This window comes from Drechmeria coniospora, chromosome 01 (assembly GCF_001625195.1).
Source record: "Drechmeria coniospora strain ARSEF 6962 chromosome 01, whole genome shotgun sequence".
NCBI classification, from domain to species: domain Eukaryota; kingdom Fungi; phylum Ascomycota; class Sordariomycetes; order Hypocreales; family Ophiocordycipitaceae; genus Drechmeria; species Drechmeria coniospora.
In genome coordinates this window covers 9,129,377-9,151,429 of record NC_054389.1, presented here as the reverse complement: position 1 = coordinate 9,151,429, position 22,053 = coordinate 9,129,377, and the positions used below count along the sequence as shown (strand labels likewise).

Genomic DNA, 22,053 nt, shown 5'->3' with positions numbered 1-22,053 from the left:
TTACATTATGATGTGATGTGTCTGCGATGTCGGGTTGCAAATCACTGATTTTTCTGCATTTGTGAGAGCAATGAATTTGGCACATGCCGTAAATGCTTCGTCTTTGCTCATTAAGTACACAAATCCAGGTAAAAACTGCCTAGCTTTTTTATCCCTGTGCCTAACCGTAAAATGCAAGCAAACAATGAAAACTTGAAAATCTAATCGTCTCGGATCGTTGAACCCTCGTGGCAACCTCCGCATCGTAAACGCATTCATTACCAATTTGGAAGGGTATCAAAAATTTAGTCAACCTCCTCAACGGTCGGGCCGTCGTCGCCACCAGCGCCACCGGCAGCACCGCCAGCGCCAGGGAAGCCGCCTGGAGCACCACCGGGCATGCCAGGCATGCCACCGGCACCACCCTCAGCTCCGTAGAACTTCATCATGATGGGGTTGGCAATGGCCTCGAGCTCCTTCTGGTGCTCCTCGTACTCCTCACGGGTAGCCTGCTGGCTGTCGTCGAGCCAGGCAACAACCCTGTCAATCTCCTTCTTGAGCGTCTCCTTGTCGGCGGCCTCAATCTTCTCGTCGACCTTAGGGTCAGACAAGGTGTTGCGGAGCGAGTAGGCGTACGACTCAAGACCGTTCTTGGCGGCAACACGGCGGCCCTCAGCCTCGTCCTCGTCCTTGTACTTCTCGGCATCAGCCAGCATGCGCTCAATGTCCTCTTTGGACAGGCGGCCCTTGTCGTTGGTAATGACAATCTTGTTGGACTTGCCAGTGCCCTTCTCGACAGCAGAGACATTGATAATACCGTTGGCGTCGACGTCAAAGGTGACCTCGATCTGAGGCACACCACGAGGAGCAGGAGGGATGCCCGTGAGCTCAAACTTGCCGAGCAGGTTGTTGTCCTTGGTGCGCTGGCGCTCACCCTCGTAGACCTGAATGAGCACACCAGGCTGGTTGTCGGAGAAGGTGGAGAAGACCTCGGACTTCTTCGTGGGGATGGTGGTGTTGCGGGGGATGAGCTTGGTCATCATGCCGCCAGCAGTCTCGATACCAATGGAGAGAGGAGCGACGTCGAGAAGCAGGATCTCGTTGGTCGACTTGGACGAGGTGTCGCCAGAGAGAATAGCAGCCTGGACGGCGGCACCGTAGGCAACAGCCTCGTCAGGGTTGATTGACTTGTTGGGCTCCTTGCCGTTGAAGTAGTCGGTGATGAGCTTCTGCACTCGGGGGATACGAGTGGAGCCACCGACAAGGACGATCTCGTGAACCTGGCTCTTGTCCACCTTGGCGTCGGTCAGGACGCGGTCGACAGGCTGGATGGTGGAGCGGAACAGATCCTGGCAGAGCTCCTCGAAACGAGCGCGGGTGATGGAGGTGTAGAAATCGATGCCCTCAAACAGAGAGTCGATTTCGATCGACGTCTGGGCAGAGGAAGACAGAGTACGCTTGGCGCGCTCGCAAGCGGTTCGGAGACGTCGCAGGGCACGGCTGTTGGTAGACAGGTCCTTCTTGTGCTTGCGCTTGAACTCATTGACGAAGTGGTTCACCAGGCGGTTGTCGAAGTCCTCACCGCCCAAGTGAGTGTCACCAGCAGTCGACTTGACCTCGAAGATGCCCTCCTCGATGGTAAGGAGAGAGACATCAAAGGTACCACCACCGAGATCGAAAATGAGGACGTTGCGCTCGCCCTCGACCTTCTTGTCGAGACCATAGGCAATGGCGGCAGCGGTAGGCTCGTTGATGATTCGGAGGACGTTGAGACCGGCAATGAGACCGGCGTCCTTGGTGGCCTGACGCTGGCTGTCGTTGAAGTAGGCAGGAACGGTGACGACAGCGTTGGTCACTTGGCAGCCGAGGTAGCTCTCGGCAGTCTCACGCATCTTGGTGAGGACCATGGAGGAGATCTCCTCGGGAGTGAACGTCTTCTGCTCGCCCTTGAACTCGACCTCGATTATGGGCTTGCCACCCTTGTCGATGATCTTGAAGGGGAAGTGCTTCATGTCGGCTTGGACCTCGGCATCACTGAACTTGCGGCCAATCAATCGCTTGGCGTCAAAGACAGTGTTGTGAGGGTTCATGGCCACCTGGTTCTTGGCGGCATCACCAATCAGGCGCTCCGTGTCAGTGAAGGCAACGAACGAGGGCGTCGTTCGGTTGCCCTGGTCGTTGGCAATGATGTCGCATCTGTCCTCACGGAAGATACCCACGCAAGAGTACGTGGTACCCAGGTCGATACCGACGGCGGGACCCGTGGTAGCCATGGCTGCTATTGTGTGAAGATTTTTGAATGTGGGAAGGCACGAGCGTGGAAGCAGAGAGGAGAATTCACTCAATGAACTGATTCCACGACGAGTGTGAGGATGTGTGGAAAGGAGAGAGGAGGGAGGGGGATTAAAGTGTGGAAGGGAGATGGAGAGAAGAAGAACGGAGGTTGTGCTTGAGGGTTTGGAGAGGGATCTAAATAAAAGGTGGGATGCTTCGATGTGCTTCTACACCGTTCCAGCGAGCCCACCGGTAGAAGCTTGCAGGGGGTGCCAGAAGGCTCTTGCAACTTTGCAACTGTGCGAAGGACCAGCCACAGGCTAGTAGCTAATGCGGCCCACAACTAGGTACACTTGTACTGCTATAAGTACGAGTACATGTGCGCCGTACAAGCACAAGTACATGTACTTAATTATACTCTGTGAATCTGATTCTAGTAGCAAAGGGTTGAAGCATTTAAGTACTTTGAAGTACATGTACCTGAACTCCGTAGATGAGCTGTTACTGTACGTGTACTTACATGTACATGCACACTTCGTTGTACTCCGTACAAGTAGTGACTTCGTAAGAGGTGCGTATTTAGTACGGAGTACTCCGTACTCCGTACCGATGAGATAAAAAGGGTGCCACTCCGCTTTCCGTCACTGCTACAGCTGCTACAGCTAGTACTGTACACCACAGTACAGTACAGTAAGTACATACTTACACCTAAGTAATTGCATGTACTTACTCCGTACTTACTCCGTGCTTGTCATGAGAACCTACGATTCGCTTCCTTTTCATTCCTTCGTCCTTTTTTTCCTTGCTTACTTTCTTTTCCTTTGTTGCTGCCTGTCGATTACTACTCGTGATGAACTGAGGGACTGAGACCAACAGAAAATTCTATCGTGGCGGGGCACAGCGTCATAGGTTCCCGGAACCTCCTTGGACGGGCAGGTAACGGCAGGTTGCGCGGTAACGCATACATGCCCCACCACCCACCAAGGTCGCAAATCTCAGAGGCACATGCTGACAAAATAAAAGAGGCACCGTAATCGGACGGGCAGTCGATGGTGCCCCTCGTTGCCCGGTCGTTCGGTCAAATTGAATTTCTCCTAGGATACAATTTCTGTCACAGTCAGCGAGGGCTGCACATGGCGAGTCACCTCCTGAAGCCCCCAGCCCCTCCTTACTGTAGTTAGGAAGTTAGTAAGTACATATTGGTGCGTTGTGATATCCCAGAATACGATGGCCATGTGGACGAAGCCCAATGCCCACAGCCAACTTTTCGGCATGCGAGAATTTGTTCGGAAGAAGTACTGGTAACTTACTGTACTTGTACTTACACAATACATGTACTTAATTACTTAGGTGTGCCTACACTTGCGCCTACATACATGCAAGTAAGTACATGTAACACATGTAAGTAATTGTTGTACTCCGTACGAGCTACTCCGCACTGTAGACTGTGAATGAATGGTTTACTACGGAGTACTCCGTAAAGTACTCCATACAATACTGTCCATCTCCGTACCACTGCCAACACAATTACTGTACATGCACAGTGAGTACTTACAAGTACATGCACATGTATTCTTACTGCGTACAGAACTCCGTGCAAACTGCTCTTGCTAATAAAATAGTATTGTGCACTTGATTATAACTGCGGCTACTTGTACATACAGTAGTACTTTTTACTTGTACTCCGTACTTGCACAACTAGTGTGAGTAAGTACTGTACTGTAGTTGTATGTACGGAGTACAACATACTCCGTGCCGTACATGTACAGTTCGTTTTCTGTCACCTGGTTGATTCATAGTCGCCCCGGTTTTTACCGGTTCTCGTCCCACTTCAGGCCCCTAAGCAAGATGTATATGTAAGTACAAGAACATGCACAGCACGATAATACTAGAGCGACACTCAGTAGAAGTATGTATGTACGGCGTACAGTACTTATGAATACATCAACGCACATGTATGCTTTGTACGGAGTACCAGCACAAGCACATGATTGCAACATGTACCCCGGCACGTACTGTACCTAAATGTACTTACTGCACTCCGTACGGAGTACGCGCCGTACGGAGTTCGGGCCACTACTGTACATTATGGCTTACTGTTCAGCGTCGAGTCTGCCACTAGTTTTTTTTCTTCACCAGAGGAGTAGGTAACAGCGAAACCTGTGGAATCGGTTGGATTTTCCCCTCGGAAGTACTGTAAATGAGTAATATTAGTGGGCATACCTACAAACTTAAGTGTACTTGTACTGTAGGTGTTATACTCACTTACTTCACTCCGTAATCCGTACGCTTTGTAGTAATGCTGCCTGGCAACGCCTCAGTGAGTTCCCACACAACCCAATGTAGTAAACAAGTAATACTCCTACTCCGTTAAGTGCACAAGATTAGATGTACTTAGTTGTACAGTAATTAGAAGTGCAAGTGCGGGGGTTTGCCTACGACATCATTCATAGGAAGTTGCCTACTACTTACTGTACAGTACATGTATACAAGACCGAGTATTGCATCGCTCTCGGGCGAACGCGGATGGGCTCCCCAGTATCGGAAGTGTACAGCACAGGCCTGTGAGGGATGATTGACGAACCTTAGATTCACTGACCCAATGATCAATGGCTCCTCTGCGGAGACTCGCCCAGTCAAGGACCTCATCCCTTTCCCCTCAACCCACTCAACGATGTCGAGCCTCATAAAGGGCCAGATCTGACAGGGCATAAGGGGTGGTGTTCGCGACGATTCAAATTGACATGGCATGCATTGCCTCTCAATCCCATCTACAGCAATCAACGGGTTTCACTTGCTATTATCGCCATGGAGCAAGGCAATTTTGCTCAACTGAATACACCCCGGTCGGTGGCGAGTGGTCATCGAAGTGAATGCATAGACTTCAACGGTGAAGGTCTTCCTCGACTTGGCGCTGCTCTCTCTGCAGGAATCCATCTTATTCGTCGATTGATTTATTTCGCCATATTCTCGTAACTTGGCTCGATGTTGTAGCCTGCCATCATGGCCTGTCGTGTACATCAACGTGCAACAAGTCACCTCACATCGCCTTCCGACAATCGGGATTCGAGATAACAGTTTGGTATAGCTTCATCACGTGCAACGTCACATGAGCTAGTCCACCACGCAGTCTTTGTGAACCAAGCGGGCTCGGTGATAATAATGACGGATTCAGACGGCTCAGCCTCACTCGGCCCGGTGGGGGTAGCTCAACCGCCACAGCCAGCCATTGACGCTCACTTATGAACGATGGGGGGTCCTTTCGCCCGAAGCTGATTCCGATTCCAGGACATGTGCGGTTATCAACTGTATCTGAGTTCAGCCGGGTCGACCAACTTGAGGCCGCCCCCATACTGCGAGTTCAAATCCAACCGCTGCAGCGCTCCTCATTTCTAGAGACACAAGCTGCCGAATGCTCCGGTCGACCATGTGGCCGTGTTCGAGGGTGTTTTTTTTGATTGTGCGATAATTGTCTGCCCTACCCAATGGCTTTATTTGTCTCAAGGGGCAACCCGGGATGCTATGTATCCGACATTGAGGATGTATCGGCCGTTGTAGACTATGCCGAGTTGCCTCGAAGTTGGTTGCAAAAGTATCGAGCCTGATTTGTCAAAGCTGGGTTGTAAAGCATGATGATTTTCAAGGAGTTCGTATCATTTATTCCTGTACATGTGCAAGCGAACAAGGTGTAGTACTCATCCATATTACTTGTGTTCTACATGTGCAGTAACACTTGCTACATCCGGACATGTGCTTAGACATGTGCTTAGTACTGTAAGTACATGTAGGTTTTTACAGTAGGCGCAAGACTCCGTAACCTGCACATGGTATGCAGCATGCTTGTAGTGGGGATTTGACGTTACAGTACGAAGCACACGTACGTTGTGCATCTATTTTCGTGCGCTCTTGCCCAAACCATCAGCAGCTCTCACGGATTATGCAAGGAAGCGCTCGCTTGGGTGCTCCTGCGAAGCTCAAAAAACCAAACAGAAGATCAAGACACTTTCATCCAAGGCCTTTCTCTCCGCAAACCAGAACCAGGCTTCCTCATAATCTTTCCTCTTCATTCCTTATCAAGTCCAGGAAGACCAGGGTGATACCCAGATACATTGTGGTATTTTACTGCGTTTCTCCGTACTGTGTGCGATGTAAGTACAGACAGTACTCTTACCTTATACTTACTAAATGCGTAATTACTTACAATTACTTAAGTACATGCTGTATTAATTACAGTACTTACTTAAGTACGGACCGGCACAGCGGGTGGGGCCAACGGATCTGGGGAACATGCCCGCCCCAGATTCCCCAGGTCGAGTCCAGCAGCGCCTCATCCCAGTTCGGCCCAGCAGCGATTTCTATGATGTATCAGATGCTTTTACCGCTGCTAGTGTCGGCAGCGTCGCATCATCGCCCAAGCCGAACCTCCCTTTGTCCGAAGCACCACCATCCTTTGAACACAGCTGCAAAGCCCAACCCCAACCCACCTCCATCCGATCATCTCCTCGGATCGGCACTGAGCTACCCGGGGACTGCTTCACACCTCGACTATCAGTACAACGTTACGGGTCGCCACCCCTTCCATCGCCGAGACCCATGCGAGTCTCCCGGTAATCTTGTGAGCAATACCACGCGTCGCTCTGGTCCCCGCCACTGCCTCCGTCATGGCTAACGTACGTCGAGACAACTGACGGACTGCTTCCTTGGTCTGTTCCAGTGAGGCCAGCGATTCCTCCCTACCCTCTGTCTCCGCTGACAGCTCCTTCGGCCTTGCTGCTACTTGTACGTGCACCGTCGGCATCTCCTTTGTCTTGTCTCAGTATGCCACTTGGGAGTTCCGGCCCTCCGGCGGATCTCGAATAAGTAGCTATTCTCTTCACCCCTGAACCCAATATTACCTCCCCCCCAATCCCGGAAAGCTCTCCCGGGCCTGCGGCATTCATGCCACCCGGATGCCCGCGAGGCGTGTCGAGCTATGGTCTGAGTGTCCACCTTGACCGTCTTGGACCATGCTGCCGGTCGGATGCAGGTGCTCCACTCTCATGCCTTGCCCCCCGTTATCCTATGTCGCTCCTGGCACGTCTTATATCGCTTGCTTCGCCTGCCATCCACCCGTCCGGGCCCTTCTCCCATTTTCTTGACAGTCAATCCAAACGCTCTGCTACACTCACTCTCACGCATCCACGCCCTCCTGGCGGATGACAACAAGTGTAATGCCGGCCTACTGTCTTCAAGACTGCCATTACTTCTACCGCACCGCCCTACGGGGACTCAACATCAGCACTAGCATCTCGCCTCCCTATTTGTGAACAGACCTAAGCTGACAGCATGCCTGCTAAAGTCCGCCTTTTCAGCCCTCCCACCTCGCTCGAGGCAAGACTTGCCGAGCCTGTCGTCAACCCATCCGTTCCTCGCATCGTACCGGACGCTCCAGAACTCGAGGCTCCTCGACTACCTTTGAACCTGTCGTCGGCCTATACTCGAGTTCCTATGGCTGCGTATGATACCAAGAAGGGGGGCATCACCTTCGCCTCCCAAGACAAGCTACCCAAGCTCCCGATCCCCGACCTCGAGAGCACGTGTCAAAACTATCTCGAAGTGCTCAAGCCACTGCAGACTCCGAGCGAGGCGGCAGAGACGCATAGTGCAGTTTCGGAGTTTCTCAAGAACGACGGGCCAGATTTGCAAGAGAAGCTTAAGAAATACGCTCACGGGAAGACGAGCTACATCGAACAGTTCTGTACGTGGCCTCGCTTCATGCTCCGAACGAAACTGACGCAGGCTAGGGTACGACTCGTACCTCAACTTCGACAACCCTGTCGTTCTCAACTTGAATCCTTTCTTCCTCCTCGAAGATGATCCCACGCCCGCTAGAAACAACCAGGTGACCCGTGCGGCTTCCCTGGTCGTTTCCGCTCTCGACTTCATCAGAGCCGTGCGGAAAGAGGAGCTCCCTCCGGACAGCTTCAAGGGAACGCCGCTATGCATGTACCAATTTTCGCGTCTGTTCGGAACGGCCCGAGTGCCGACTGAAAACGGCTGCCAGATTGTGCAGGACGCCGCCTCCAAGCATATCGTTGTCATGTGCCACGGTCAGATATACTGGTTCGATGTCCTCGACGACAACTCGGACGTCATCATGACCGAGAGGGACATCGCCATCAACCTGCAGACCATCACAAATGATGCCAGTCAGACGCCGATACAAGAAGCCGCAAAGGGCGCCCTTGGCGTCCTGAGCACCGAGAATCGCAAGGTTTGGTCTGGTTTGAGAGACGTGTTGACCAAGGACCCTGGCTCCAACAACGCTGACTGCCTCAACATCGTCGACTCGGCCCTCTTCGCCCTTTGCCTCGACTACGCAGAGCCTTCCGACGTCGCGGACCTCTGTCAAAACATGCTGTGCGGCACTAGCGAGGTGAAGAACGGTGTTCAAATCGGCACATGCACGAATCGATGGTACGACAAGTTGCAAATCATTGTTTGCAAAAACGGCAGCGCCGGTATCAACTTTGAACACACGGGCGTCGACGGGCACACGGTCTTGAGATTTGCCAGCGACGTCTACACCGACACCATCCTCCGTTTTGCCCGCTCCATCAACGGCCAAGCTCCTACGCTGTGGGCGACGAGGAGCCCCGATCCGTCCAAGAGGGACCCCGAAAGCTTTGGGGATGTCAACACAACGCCGCGCAAGCTCGAGTGGGACATGATCCCGGAATTGAGCATAGCCGTTCGCTTTGCCGAGACGAGGCTCGCCGATCTCATCGAGCAAAACGAGTTCCAATGCCTCGACTTCGACTCGTACGGCAAGAATTTCATCACCTCCATGGGCTTCTCGCCAGATGCCTTTGTCCAGATGGCCTTCCAGGCAGCCTACTACGGCCTCTACGGTCGGGTTGAGTGCACGTATGAGCCGGCCATGACCAAGATCTTCTTGCACGGTCGCACGGAAGCCATCCGGACCGTTTCCGCCGACTCGGTCGATTTCGTCCAGACCTTTTGGGCCGACAACCCTCTTGAGCAAAAGATCGAGGCGCTCAAACAGGCCTGCCAGCAGCATGTCACCCGGACGAGAAACTGTGCCAAGGCGCAGGGCTGCGATCGGCATCTCTACGCACTGCTCTGCGTCTGGCAGAAGTACATCGACGACGAAGTGGACAGCAGCATGAGCAGCGCGGGGCAGTCCAGCCCCACCAATGACGAATCCTCTCTCGCTGGAGGTCACGGCGGCGAGGTTGTCGAGACCAGTCGAGGTCGGGGAGACAGCACCGTTTCTCGGCCCCGAGATGTCCAGTCGTTGCCCTTCATATTTGCAGACTCGGGGTGGGATAAGCTCAACACGACGATACTTTCTACTTCCAACTGCGGCAACCCATCTCTTCGGCAGTTCGGCTTCGGTCCCACCTCCGGGGATGGGTTCGGAATTGGATACATCATCAAGGACGAATCCATTTCCATCTGCGTGTCGAGCAAGCACCGCCAGACGAAGCGCTTCGTGGCGGCGCTCGAGAGCTACTTGATGGAAATTCGACGCTTGCTCCGGCTCACAAACCGCAAGTCATCGACGGGCAAGGCTAGCCGGGCGCGGGAGGCAGAGTCTGCGCAGCTCAAGCCCGCCAGCAGGCTCAAGTCTCGCGGCCGTCCCATCATGGGCACCGAGGCCATCAAGACGCCAAGATCCAATGATGCCGCGTCGATATTTGAGGAGAGTACGTTGGCGAGCGATGATGATGAGCTGGGCGGATGTAAGTGGACGAGCTCCCCATTGTCGATGCGGTTGATGCGCTGCGCGTGCTAATTATGATCCGATCCACAGATGGCTTCTTCGACGCCGGCATGCTTCTGCAGGCACTCAAGGCACGGGATCACGCTGCGGACAAAACAGGGTCGAAGGCATCGGAACGGGCGACGGTGCAGGCCAGGAGAAGAGACGTTGGCAAGAAGCTGCGGTTGGCGACAGAGTGACGTGCTTGTTGGTTCCTGATGACCCTCTTATGTTGTAGTGATGTACCATGAACCGTTGCAACACACTCATCTTTCCCCATCGCGCAAACACGAACGCTTGGTTGTGCTAGCCTCACGCGATGATATTTCCAATCCGTTTCAAACTCTCCCTGGGACGCAAGGAATGATGAGGTGATGCACGTGAACACGTGAGTTTGGCGATTAATGTCGTTGGCGAGAACAGCAGTGGTGAAGTGTAGGGTAGGGGGGGATGAAGCCGCTATGGACTGCATTGCACATACTTCAGTAAGTACATGTATATGCGCGTCCTACGTAATAGGGCGTGACGACTACTTCGAGGCGATGGCTCAGCTCAGCTCCCCCGATTTAGAAGGATCGAGATGTAATGGTTCGATGTGTGTCCAAGAAAAAGGACTTCAAATGTGTGTTTTAGTTTCACGGACCTGCTTCAGTTGTCTTGCTTGATGTTGTCTCCAGCAGCGCGTACTTTGTACTCGGAGAGTAATCGGTGTTGTGCATGTGCGCTAGTGTGAACGATTCCACACTGTCGGTCACACCCGCCATTTACGCGTCGGTCCTCCACAGGCAAGGGCGCAAGAACAGAAGATCGATGACCGACCTCGTCCGCATCCTCCCCTCCTTTCCCGTCACCCCCTTCTCGGCCCTCCTCTCGACGATCGAGCAGCACGGGCTGTCGACGACGGATCTCCTCTCATTGCACCCAGCCGACATCGCGAAGCAGACGCACCTCCCGCTGCTCGACCTCAAGCGCCTCATCGCGGCGATCCAGGCCTCATTATCGGATGATGTTGTTCCGGAGATGCTCCTCGCACCGGCCGCTGGCGAGAAGCAGAGGCCGGAAGGAGTAGAAGGGGCCGAAGAGTCGGAAAGGACGGACGATGCGGATGAGGATGAGGAGCAACGTGTCGGGCAAGCCAAGGCGAGGCCAGGCAACTTCAGCGAAGCCATCTCCATCTCGACGCTTGACGATGATCTTGACGCCGCGCTTGGAGGAGGCATTCCCGTTGGCTCCATCACCGAGTTCGCGGGCGAGAGCGGTGCCGGCAAGACGCAGTACCTACTCGCTCTCTGCCTCGCCGTCCAGCTGCCGCCCCCGCGCGGCCTCGGCAAGCAGGCCCTCTACATCTCGACCGAGTCCGGTCTCGCGACTCAACGACTTGCCCAGATTCTCGGCTCGAGCCCCATCCTTCAGGCCATCGACGACGCAGACCGCCCTTCATTGGATAATATCCTAAGCACCGTCACGCCCGACCTCGAATCCCAGGACCACATCGTTGAGTACCAGGTGCCGGTCCTACTTGAGCGTCACAGAATCGGGCTGCTCGTCGTCGATTCCGTTGCTGCAAATTACCGAGCCGAGTTCGAGCGCCAGGGCTCCCGCGGTTCGAACATGGCAGCGCGGAGCACCGAACTGATTCGGCTCGGGGCCCTGCTACGAAACCTGGCTAGGCGACACGAGCTTGCCGTCGTCGTTGCCAACCAAGTTGCCGACCGCTTCTCCTCACCCTCCATCGGCGTTCCTCGCAATGCCCCGCACGGTAGCATGGCATCCGGCACCCCGGGAAGCACACCCCGTGAAAACCACTCGTCTCCGACGTCCTTTTCCTTCCCACCAGACGGCCAGCCCGCGCCGCCGGCGCTGCGGCTCGAACACCAGCAGCGCTGGTTTACGGGCTGGGGTGACGATCCGCATCCTTCTTACGGCCTCAAGACGCCTAGCCTGGGGCTCGTCTGGTCGACGCAGATATCCTGTCGGATCGCGCTCTTCAAGCGACCAGTATACGGTCGGCCCAGGAGGATCGCGGCACCACTGGAAGCCGACGATGGCGACTTCGATGCTGAGACACCGACCCTGAAGGCGTGGAGAAGATGGATGAAGGTAGTCTTCGCCTCGCACACGAGTGCCTCGGGACAAGGCCTGGATGGGGCAACCGAGTTTGAGATTTTCATGGGGGGTCTCCGGGCAGTCAAATCAACGAGCAAGTCCAAGTCAAAGGATAATGGGTGAAAATGCAAGCCTATTGGATGCTAACAGTTTGCTATGGATCAACCACGCTACCCGCTGCTGCTGCTGCTTTGGTTTTCTATATATATACACTGAACATCAAGTTTCAAGTTTCCGAGAACCACATGATGCTACTACCCGGAGAGCTATCGGGGGAGGAGGTAAAGACGAGGAACCCGCATCGTTTGACGCCGCCACCTAAAGGTGGACACCTATAGATGCGGCAGGGCAGCCCCGGAGACATTGTCTCGGGTTCGTGCGGGCACCTGACCAAGCGCTCATCCAAGCCGAATCACAACTCACAGGTTGCGATTGACGTTGCGGTTTCAAGCTCGGCGGCGCTCCCAGTTTTGGGAACCCCATTTCTTGGGATTCCAATTACCACCGCCCCATCTGCTGGGGTCCCAGCTGCCGTCGTCGCCGTCATCACCACCCCACCTTTCGGGGTCCCAGCTTCCGTCGTCACCATCATCGCTGCCGGAGTTAGGGTTACCCGAGGGGAAGTCGTCAGGCACCTGGGGGCGAGTCGGCTGCTGGGGGCGAGATGGTTTCGGTGGAGGATACGGCCTCTGAGGAGTAGTTGGCTTGTCAGGAGTAGTTGGCTTCTGAGGAGTAGTTGGCTTGTCAGGAGTAGTTGGATTCTGAGGAGTAGTTGGCTTCCTAGGAGCAGTTGGCTTCTGCGGAGTAGCTGGTCCCTGAGGTGTCGGATTCTCCGGGGGAGTCGGTTTTTTCGGTGCCGAACCACCACTTGGGCCACCAAATATGTTGCAGCCGCCGTTTCCTGGGGGGGCGGGTTTGTCCGAGGTCATCTTGGTGTCCGGACCAGGCTCGGGAAACTCGACATCGGTGCCTTCATAGGTGCAGACGCCGTTGCCGACATTGGCGACAAACATGTCGGGACGCTCGGCAAGGGGAACGGAGGGAGCGGCACGCTTCTTGCCACCGGCCTTGACGTCGATGACGGCGCAGTTCATGTACATCTCGCGGTTGCCCATGTTGTTAAGCCAGGACCAAGCGAAGAGCATTTCACCAGAAGGGACATCGCTCGGCAGGGTGAAGTCGTACTTCGATTCGCCTGGGGGGGGGCAGTTGCCGATGTACGATTGGATAACCTTGAAGGACTTGCCGCGGTCGAGCGAGACGGAGGCCTGGCAGCTACCGCCTTTGTGATCAGCAGAGCCGGCGATGGTCATGCTGTACGACTGGCCCGGGATCCAGGAAGCGACGGGTTTGCCCCTCGGTGTGCCCATGAATTCGTGGTGTTTCCGGCAGGGAAAGTCGTTGCCGGTTATGTTCATGGGCGACCTCATGTTGTAGTCCTTGAAGGCCTCGTCCGTGTTGGGGTTGAATGTCGAGCCGAGGGGCGGCGGGTCTGTCATCTCCATGTGGCCGTTGACCAACGCGGCCAGCGCGACGGCGGCGGCGAGAGAGCGGATGACAAGGTTCATGATGCAAAGTATCCGGAGGAGAATGCTACTCTGCGACGGAGGAGAAGTGAGAAAGCAAGAAGCAAAGGAAGGACGAGAAACGAAGGAGTGAAAGATTGAAGTAAGGAAGGAAGGTAGGAAGAGGAGGATGGATGGCAAAGGATGACTGACAAATGCTCGGAAGCGGGAAGCGAGGCTCTTATATGTCCCGACCCCAAGATTTCACTCGGCGAGTTAAGAAAGGAAGAAAGGAAAACAAGAAGCAAGGAAGCAAGAGAACAAGCAGGGAAGCACGCAGGGAAACATGCGGAGAGGGCATGGGAGCTCAGTCGAACGAAACTCGTGGTCTGCTTACCTGTCGAATTGTCCATTGGGCAGACGAGCTCCTATGCATAACAGACTTGCCATTCTGTTTCTGCCGCTCCCAGATGGTTTCTTTCGCGGTACGGATCCATTCCGCGAGCTCTTTTATGTCGGTGCACAATACACGAGTGTACTTGGGAGCTGCAGCAGTCGTTTGTTCTTCCAGCCTGGTGAGATGCGATCAGGCGAACCGACGACCGACGAACGACTGACTGGTTGCTTTCTTCGACCTTGACCAGTAGGCGTCCACCCCACATGCGTTGTCGGCCGCTGCATGTTGATCGAGGTCACCTCATGCGATGGCGACGGTTGAACGGGTCTGCGGTGCTCCTTCATCTGCCCACGGATTATTGCTGGGCCAATGCCAGTGGTGGTCGTCGGTCGTTGTATGGGGGAACAAATTGCCATTGCCGACAGCTACGTCGCAGCGGCGGCAGAAACTCGAAACGACGACGACCCCGTCCACTCTTGCTGATGTCCGGATACGAGATATTAGCACGAACACCGTGTACGGTACGTACATCAATGCCGTTGCAGTTGTAATCGCCCTCATACCCATCCTGGCAGCCGAGGCAGGGAACGCAGAGTGGATGCCAGGGGAGGGGAGGTGGAATAACCCACAGCTGCATGCATGTACGTGATACATGCAAATGCACGCAGGCACTTGGCAGGCCAAGCTCGGGATATTGCAGTAAAGGAAAATTTCATGCAAGCGGTGGTCAGAAAAGTTTATACAAATGTAGTCATAGTATGGAGTACGGAATAGTCGTGCGTGTATTAACGGGGTAGTAGGTGGTAGAAGTTCTGAGAACAACTCCATGCACACATATGCACTACATGGGGCATGCAGCATCAAGATTCAAGTTGCATGCTCGCGTGCGATTGTCTCACAATACTTACTTGGAGGTGTACCGTACGTACACTGGCTCTTTCATATTGTAAAACCTGCTACATTGGTATCCCCTTCATTCATCTTTGCTGTGCAGTTGCATACTAGGAATATCGTCTTATACTGTACAGCAATGTGCCCATAGTACACATGTGATCAGTCCATGCATGTACACGCAAAACGACAGGTTGAATGACGCCCTTCATGTATCACATATTCGCCTACCTGCATTTACCTGCCACCAGCTACTCCTGCCAGCATGGAGTAATAGTCACTCCGTACATCCTCCGCCGCGCAGCTGTAGAGTACACGGACGTACTGTAATAACGTGGAACCATGGTTGAGATCCACCACTCCTCATCATGGGGCTGTTTCGTACCATCCCCTCCTCTGTCGCGACTCGTCCCCTCGGCCTCCACCTTTCTCGAAGCCAGTCGGTCGCGTTCACTCAGTCTATTCTGACACGGTCATCGGAAAGCGGCCGCCCTTCCTTGTCTGCCAAGTGGACGGATGGAGCTTCCAGCACGTCCATCCTGGTTCGTGAATTGGGAGACGGCTTCCCGCCCCGACCACATCCCGTCGGTGGCTGCTCATTGGTTTTCGATTGATGAATCGATGGAACTCGAGGTCGATGAAGATTCAGGTACAGCTGAGGCGAGCCCGACGCTTATGCTTCTGATGCGGGCATAAGAGAATGATACCTAGGAGCACCAACGTTTCCTGGTAATGCTGCATGTCCTGACGTCCACCGCCGGTACGCTCGGCGTCACTGGCCCTCGTCCCTCATCAATTCGAATCGACCCCTTGCCGCCAAGGCATGGCCTCCAGGTCCACGCCAGCAGTCATGCTGTTCAATGCAACAGGAGGGGCCAAATAGCACCCTCCCCCCCTTGTCTCCGACCACGCGAGGGCGGAGCATGCTCACGCTCGGGAGTCAGCCTTCGATATTACCGCCATGGCCGGACCAGTCTGCCCTTGGGCCACCAGGACCTGGAGTACTGCTGTACTGCTATTCTGGCATGTGTCATCGAGCAGGGAGGGGCAAGGAACGGACCCCAAACCAACGCAAGCAACAGCACATGCAACGAACGGTAGGCAGGCACCAGTAGCACGAGCACACCGTTCACGCCGCAGAACGAATCTCGGGCCCGCACTTCACTCTTCCACCAGCTCCCCTGCGTCGATGAGCAGGCTTCTTCTTCCCTCGACGGCAAGGAAGCAAACCTGGTATCCAGAGAAGAGATTCCGCATTGTCGACGCTGACGTCTCGTCACCTGCACACCTGATACCGATGCTCCTCGTTGCGTCCCGATGTATACCGTTGCATCCCCGTTCAGCTGATACGCTGATACGCTGATGCCTGGCTACGTGCAAATTACCAGTACAGCTCATGTGCGGTACATGCCATGTACTCTTGCATGCAACGAGATAGGTAGGCTCACCAGGTAAGAATGCAGGCCATCCTTCATCCATCATCCATCACGCGGCACCCATGCGATTCATCACGTGAGTCTAAAGAAGCCCAATCTGCATGGCTAGGAGAACCTGCCCATCTGCCAGAATCAGCTGCCCAACGCCGTATTGCGCCGGGCCTGGGTTTGATCGACAAGCACAGGCAAGGACACGGCATGAGCGCCCAGGAAGCGCCGGGCATGCGGCATGGCAGGTCGAGGCAGGTAGGGGCCGATTGGCTCGCCATGATCCTTCTAATCCCTTTCGCATCCAAGTGTACATCGGTCGCTATGCCGGCATCCATACCATCCATACCATCCAGACCGACAGCGATACCTCTGTGGGCGTGCTACACTATCCTACACATTTGCCATATTTGGCATCGCCCGGGCCCGGTTCCCTCTCACCTCGGGTGAGGAAACTCGTCTTCAAGCTGAAGACGAACGCCAACGTTCATGCTGATGAGCTCCTGCACCAGCAGCTTGGCCGCGTACGGCATCGACATCTTTGTCACCTCCCTCGTGCTCTTGCACGTGTGGCAGTAGCCCTTGTATCCGAACAGGCCGCACTGCTGGCAGATGTCGATCTGCACTCCGTCCGAGCTGATCATGAGCCGCTCCAGCAGGAGCTGCGACGCGCCGTACGCGATGAGGCAGTCGCGCTCCATCTCGCCCAACCGGAGGCCGCCGTCCCGTGATCGACCTTCGGTCGGCTGCCGCGTCAGGATCGCCATCGGTCCCCGAGCGCGCGAGTGCATCTTGTCCTGGACCATGTGCTTCAGCCGCTGATAATAGATCGGGCCGTTGAAGATGAAGGCCTCGAGAGGCTCCCCCGTCAGCCCCGACGTGAAGTAGTCCTTGCCCTCCCAGGAGAAGCCGTGATCGAGGAGGACACGGCTCATCTGCTCGACCGGGTGCGACCGGAAGGCGTCGCCGAAGCCGAGGTCCTTCCGCCCGACGAGGATGGAAGCCTTGCCCGTGAGACATTCGAGCAGCTTGCCGACCGTCATTCGCGACGGGAAACCGTGCGGGTTCATGATGATGTCCGGCGTGAGCCCGTTGTCGGCGAACGGCATGTCTTCCTGGTCCACGATGAGCCCCACCACGCCCTTCTGGCCGTGGCGGGACGAGAACTTGTCACCGAGCTCCGGCCGCCGCGTCTGCCGCGTCTGCACCTTGATGACCGTCGTGTCCTTCTCCGTCTGCGAGATCATCACCTTGTCGATGTGCGCCGGATCTGGGATCCGGTACGAGACGGCCGAGTTGCGGTACTCGCTCGGCCCGCGATCCATGCCGATGCCCGTCGTCGTCAGATCGATGGGCGTCTCCTTCTTCACCATGACGTCGCCCGACTTCACCGTCGAGCCGACGGCGGCGAGGCCGTCGTCGTCGAGCGCCTCGTGCTTCTCGTCGCGCCGCCGGGCGCCGCCGACCTCGACGTTGACCGGATCGCCGACGCGTTCCCTTCGGCCGTTGGGGTACTTCTGCAGCTCCGTCGTGTACTTTCGGAACACCTGGCACCGGCCGAAGCCCCGGTCGATGGACGCCTTGTTCACCACGAGCGCGTCCTCGATGTCGTAGCCGGAATAAGACATGACGACGACCGTCGCGTTCTGTCCCGCCGGAAGCTTGTCGTAGTTGATGAGCTCGATCGTCTTGGTGATGACCATCGGCCGCTGCGGATAAACCAGCGTGTATAGCAGGGTGTCGATGCGGTTGAACTGGTTGTAGGCGATCGCTCCGATCGCCTGCTTACCCATGGCGCACTGGTACGTGTTTCTCGGCGATTGGTTGTGGTGCGGGAACGGGATCAGGCCGGCGACGGCGCCGAGGATCGTGAAGGGTTCGATTTCGAGATGCGTCGTGCTCAGCGTCAGGTTGTCCTCGTACAGCGCGACGAGCGCGTCGTTCTCCTCGTTGACGTCGAGGTATTCCACAACGCCCTGGGTGAGGAAGTCGTCAAAGGTGGCCTTGCCGAGCTGCAGGAGCCTGAGGTGCTCCGCCTTGAGCTTTTGCTGCCCGTTCTTGACGATGATGTAGGGCCGGCAGATGCGCCCCTCGTCGGTGGCGATGTGGACGGCGTTGAAGTGTGAGTTGATGTTGATGCTGACAAAAGGTGCGATCCAGCCTTGGCGACGCATGGCCCGGAACTTGGCGCAAAAGCGCTTCGGGTAGCGCGTCAAGGCGAAGGGTGTGCCGTTGACGTGCACGATGTAGGATCCCTGCCGATGCATCTCGGCACCGGAGAAGTTCCTGATCGGTTCGACGCCGGTGTCGAGGGTGAAGATCCACCGCTTGATTGGCGCCTCGTCAATGTTGGTCGTGATGTGCGTCATGAGGGCCAAATTCTTGACGAGTCCGCACGCCTCGCCCTCGGGCGTATCCGACGTGCAGAGCATGCCCCACTGGGACGGCTGCAGGGCGCGAGGGCCCGACACCTTGCGCGTCTTCTCGAACTGACTGCTTATCCTCGTCATCATGCCCAGCGCGCTGATGTAGCTAAGCCGGCTCAGGACGTGGGTGACGCCGGCTCGGTTCATGTTGAAGCGCTTGACACTCCAGTTGCCCGTCTGGATGGCCCGGCTCATGCCCAAGCCGATGATGTTGGCGTGGTTGCTGATCATGTGCACGGCATCCAGCGGCACCGCACGGTTGTTCTTCTTGAGAACCTTGTCGATGGACATCTTGACCAAGCCCATGAACTGCTTGAACAAGTCCTCGAACAGGAGCGAGAGAAGCTGGCCTGCGAGCTCGAGTCGTTTGTTTCCGACGAAGTCTCGATCGTCAACCAATTTGGAATTTTGGGCCGCCATCAGAACTCTCCGAGTCATCATGGCAACGTATATGGCCTTCGGGTAGAAGTCGAGTCCTTGGATGGGGACGTGCGCGATGACGAGGTTGGCCAAGGCGTCGAGGCCTTCCTCGATGGTGTTCCGACGAACTTGGGGTCCGAACTGGGCCCGCCTCGAGCCCATCTTCACCCTCGCGCCAATGTAATCCAAGGCTTGGTGCTGTGTGAATATGCCGGCCATCGCGGCCTCGTCGAAGTTGATACGAAAATCGTCTTGGTATTGTCCATCGGAGCCGGCGACCAACTGCATGATCTCGTAATCGGTGAGGCCGCCAAGGGCTTTGAGGACGATGACGATAGGGATGCCCTCGACGAGGACGTTGTGTGTCAGGACGATTCTTTCCTTCTTCATTGTCACGTACGTCTTGGATTTTCGTTCGTGCGTCGAGCTCGTGACGGATGCAGAGATGACGTTGTTCTTCTCGTCGGCCTCAACGATGACACGATTCTTGCTGAGCTGCTCCTGGATCAGGATCACCTTTTCGGTACCGTTCACGATGAAATATCCGCCGGGATCCAAGGGGCACTCGTTCATGGCCTCCATCTGCGCGTTGGTGGCTCCGCCGAGCCGGCATTTGGAGCTCTTGAGCATGACAGGCATGCGGCCGAGAGGGACGTTCTTCCGAACAATTTTTTGCTTGTCTCGAATATAGGCAATGTCAACGAGAATGGGAGCAGCGTAGGTCATGTCGCGAAGGCGACACTCCATAGGTGTCACCTCGCTGCGTGACTGGGCATCTTTGTAGTCCTGCCGGCGCGGGCGGTCGACGCGGATGTCGGTAATTCTGCACAAGGTTCGTCCGTCAGACAGCCGTCAACTCTCCCCCCTTTCCCTCGGGTGGGTGCCAACGTACTCAAGCCAGAAGTTGCTGTCTACGTCACTTCGAATGGTGCGGTTGGCGCGGACGATGTCTTTGATCTCGTGCTCAACAAAAAAGTTGTACGAGTCGATGTGCCTGGAGACGCCGGTTAGCAGGCCGATCGGGGTCTCCTTCGGCGAGGCGACGGGCCAACGCACTGCTTTACGAGTCCTGTATCCGAATTTGTCAGCGGTGACGCTCAAGGAAGGAGGTGGCGGAGATGGGAGGAAGAGATGGGAAGAGGACAGAGACGGACCTTTGACTTTGAGGAATGCTGGGAGAAGCTGGAACTTGTCTTCCTTGGTCGAGACGGGATCCGTGAGCTTCTTGCCGTTATAGAAAGGCTCCAATAGGGCCTCGAAGCCATCGTCTATGGGCGGCATCGTAGGGTTCACCTCATAGGCATGAATGCGCCGCAGCGAGGTGATGATGGTATGTAGGCAAATGGACAAAGTCGCGGCGTGGTATTAATTCACGAAGAGGCTCGCAGAGTTGGCGAAAAAAATCCGCCCCGCGATGACGGTAGTGGCCCAAACAAGCAAGCAAGGAGCCTGGGCAGGTTCGGTCACGATTGTGTATTCCCTAATACAGTGCACCTACAGCGGGGTGCACACTAACTTTACATGTATTACTACGTACATTCAAGGGGATTGGATCCGTATCAATACCTAGTAATTATTACCTGCCCGTGTCTTGCTACCCTCCTTGTACTGTACATGTCATGTACAGTAATTCAAATATGCGCTCCGTATGTATGATTATATGGCACTTTTTTTTACAAGAGGCAACTCGAATGATGAAAAATACGTACTAGAGGGATTTACTGGGCATAGATACTGGTTTCTCGCAGCAGTCTCTGACCCTTTCCTCCGAACCGTTCGCCAACAGCGCATGTAGTTCATCGCTGCGATTGAGCTTCTCGCAACGCCAAGTCCTTATGTAGAATGAGATGTCTAGGGTATCCAATATCGCCAGCGTTGAGTATTGGACATCATTCATCTCGTCGCGTCCTCCTAGCAGGATCAAGATATATAATCGTACGACGGGAAGGAGACAAATGGAATATCCTGTTCAATTGATGTCAATTAATCGACTGTGGTTGAGTCTGTCTGCCGGTTGCCTTCCGTCATCGTTAGCAATGCTCACTTGACGCAGCAGAGCATATTACACAACGTTCTCCACTGGCTCTACTACGCAACCTGTCTCGTTCCGAGAAAAGAGGTCAATAGGGCAGAATATCTTATGAGCATGTGTCAACGACACATGGCATTCATGAGTCAACGGACGACACTGCCTTGCAGAATGCGCGACGTATCATCAAGCAACCCATCCTCCACCCTCCACACTCTGGTTCGGAGTGCGGGCATCGGGCCCTAGCTGATAAACCGCACCACCTCAACTCAGCATTGTGGCGGTAGTGTAAAAGGAATCCTCTCGAAGACCGATAGTAGAAATTCGAAGTAGCCAGCAACGAGATACATTCCGAGTCGATGCTGTGGTAGGTTTCATCACAGGGCGGACGAGAGATTGGTGGTGCAGGATTTTTGGACGAGATGCAGTTTTGGTGGGTAATCAGAAACCCCACTGCAAGACTTCCGGAAGTCTCTTGATGCAGTATCTGTACTTGCCTGGAGTACGACTTGCTTAAGTACAACAAGTATCACTCCGTACAGTAATACTCGCACTGTACTTTCGGCTGCCAGGTGGAGGGACGACCAGGAGGGATGGATTGGTTCCACGACATGCCATCTATCAAGCTACCTGAGAAGCGTCACGAACCGATCATACGTGTAAAACAAGTAAAACAAAGACCGAGAAAGATGCCGCGTCACTTGGAAGGCAATTTCACTTCGCATATTTTGCAGTCATCCTCGCCAATCGACTAATAATGGTGAAGCCTCCCCCCTTGCATACCCTTACCTAAGTACAGTGCTTTAATATGTACGGAGTACTCCGTAGTGTACAGCC

At 55.0% G+C, this 22,053-nt stretch overlaps 5 protein-coding genes across 5 annotated transcripts; 2 read left to right on the top strand and 3 right to left on the bottom strand.

The window, feature by feature from the left end:
* Window positions 1-284: 284 nt before the first annotated feature.
* DCS_02417 (heat shock protein 70-2) lies at window positions 285-2,252 on the bottom strand (the record flags this gene model as incomplete). Its single annotated transcript, XM_040799744.1, has 1 exon — window positions 285-2,252. The coding sequence occupies one exon, from the start codon at window positions 2,250-2,252 to the stop codon at window positions 285-287; it is 1,968 nt and encodes a 655-aa protein (XP_040660627.1).
* A 5,326-nt stretch (window positions 2,253-7,578) lies between these two features.
* On the top strand, window positions 7,579-10,218 carry DCS_02416 (carnitine acetyl transferase; the record flags this gene model as incomplete). Its single annotated transcript, XM_040799743.1, has 3 exons — window positions 7,579-7,990; window positions 8,037-9,998; window positions 10,070-10,218. The coding sequence occupies 3 exons, from the start codon at window positions 7,579-7,581 to the stop codon at window positions 10,216-10,218; spliced, it is 2,523 nt and encodes an 840-aa protein (XP_040660626.1).
* A 517-nt stretch (window positions 10,219-10,735) lies between these two features.
* Window positions 10,736-12,247, top strand: DCS_02415 (DNA repair protein; the record flags this gene model as incomplete). Its single annotated transcript, XM_040799742.1, has 1 exon — window positions 10,736-12,247. The coding sequence occupies one exon, from the start codon at window positions 10,736-10,738 to the stop codon at window positions 12,245-12,247; it is 1,512 nt and encodes a 503-aa protein (XP_040660625.1).
* A 323-nt stretch (window positions 12,248-12,570) lies between these two features.
* DCS_02414 (extracellular protein) lies at window positions 12,571-13,692 on the bottom strand (the record flags this gene model as incomplete). Its single annotated transcript, XM_040799741.1, has 1 exon — window positions 12,571-13,692. The coding sequence occupies one exon, from the start codon at window positions 13,690-13,692 to the stop codon at window positions 12,571-12,573; it is 1,122 nt and encodes a 373-aa protein (XP_040660624.1).
* Window positions 13,693-16,778: 3,086 nt separating this feature from the next.
* DCS_02413 (DNA-directed RNA polymerase III 130 kDa polypeptide) lies at window positions 16,779-20,468 on the bottom strand (the record flags this gene model as incomplete). The annotated part of the gene is made up of 2 exons (XM_040799740.1): window positions 16,779-20,010; window positions 20,080-20,468. 2 exons carry the CDS (start codon window positions 20,466-20,468, stop codon window positions 16,779-16,781), a joined length of 3,621 nt encoding a protein of 1,206 aa, XP_040660623.1.
* Between the last annotated feature and the right edge of the window lie 1,585 nt (window positions 20,469-22,053).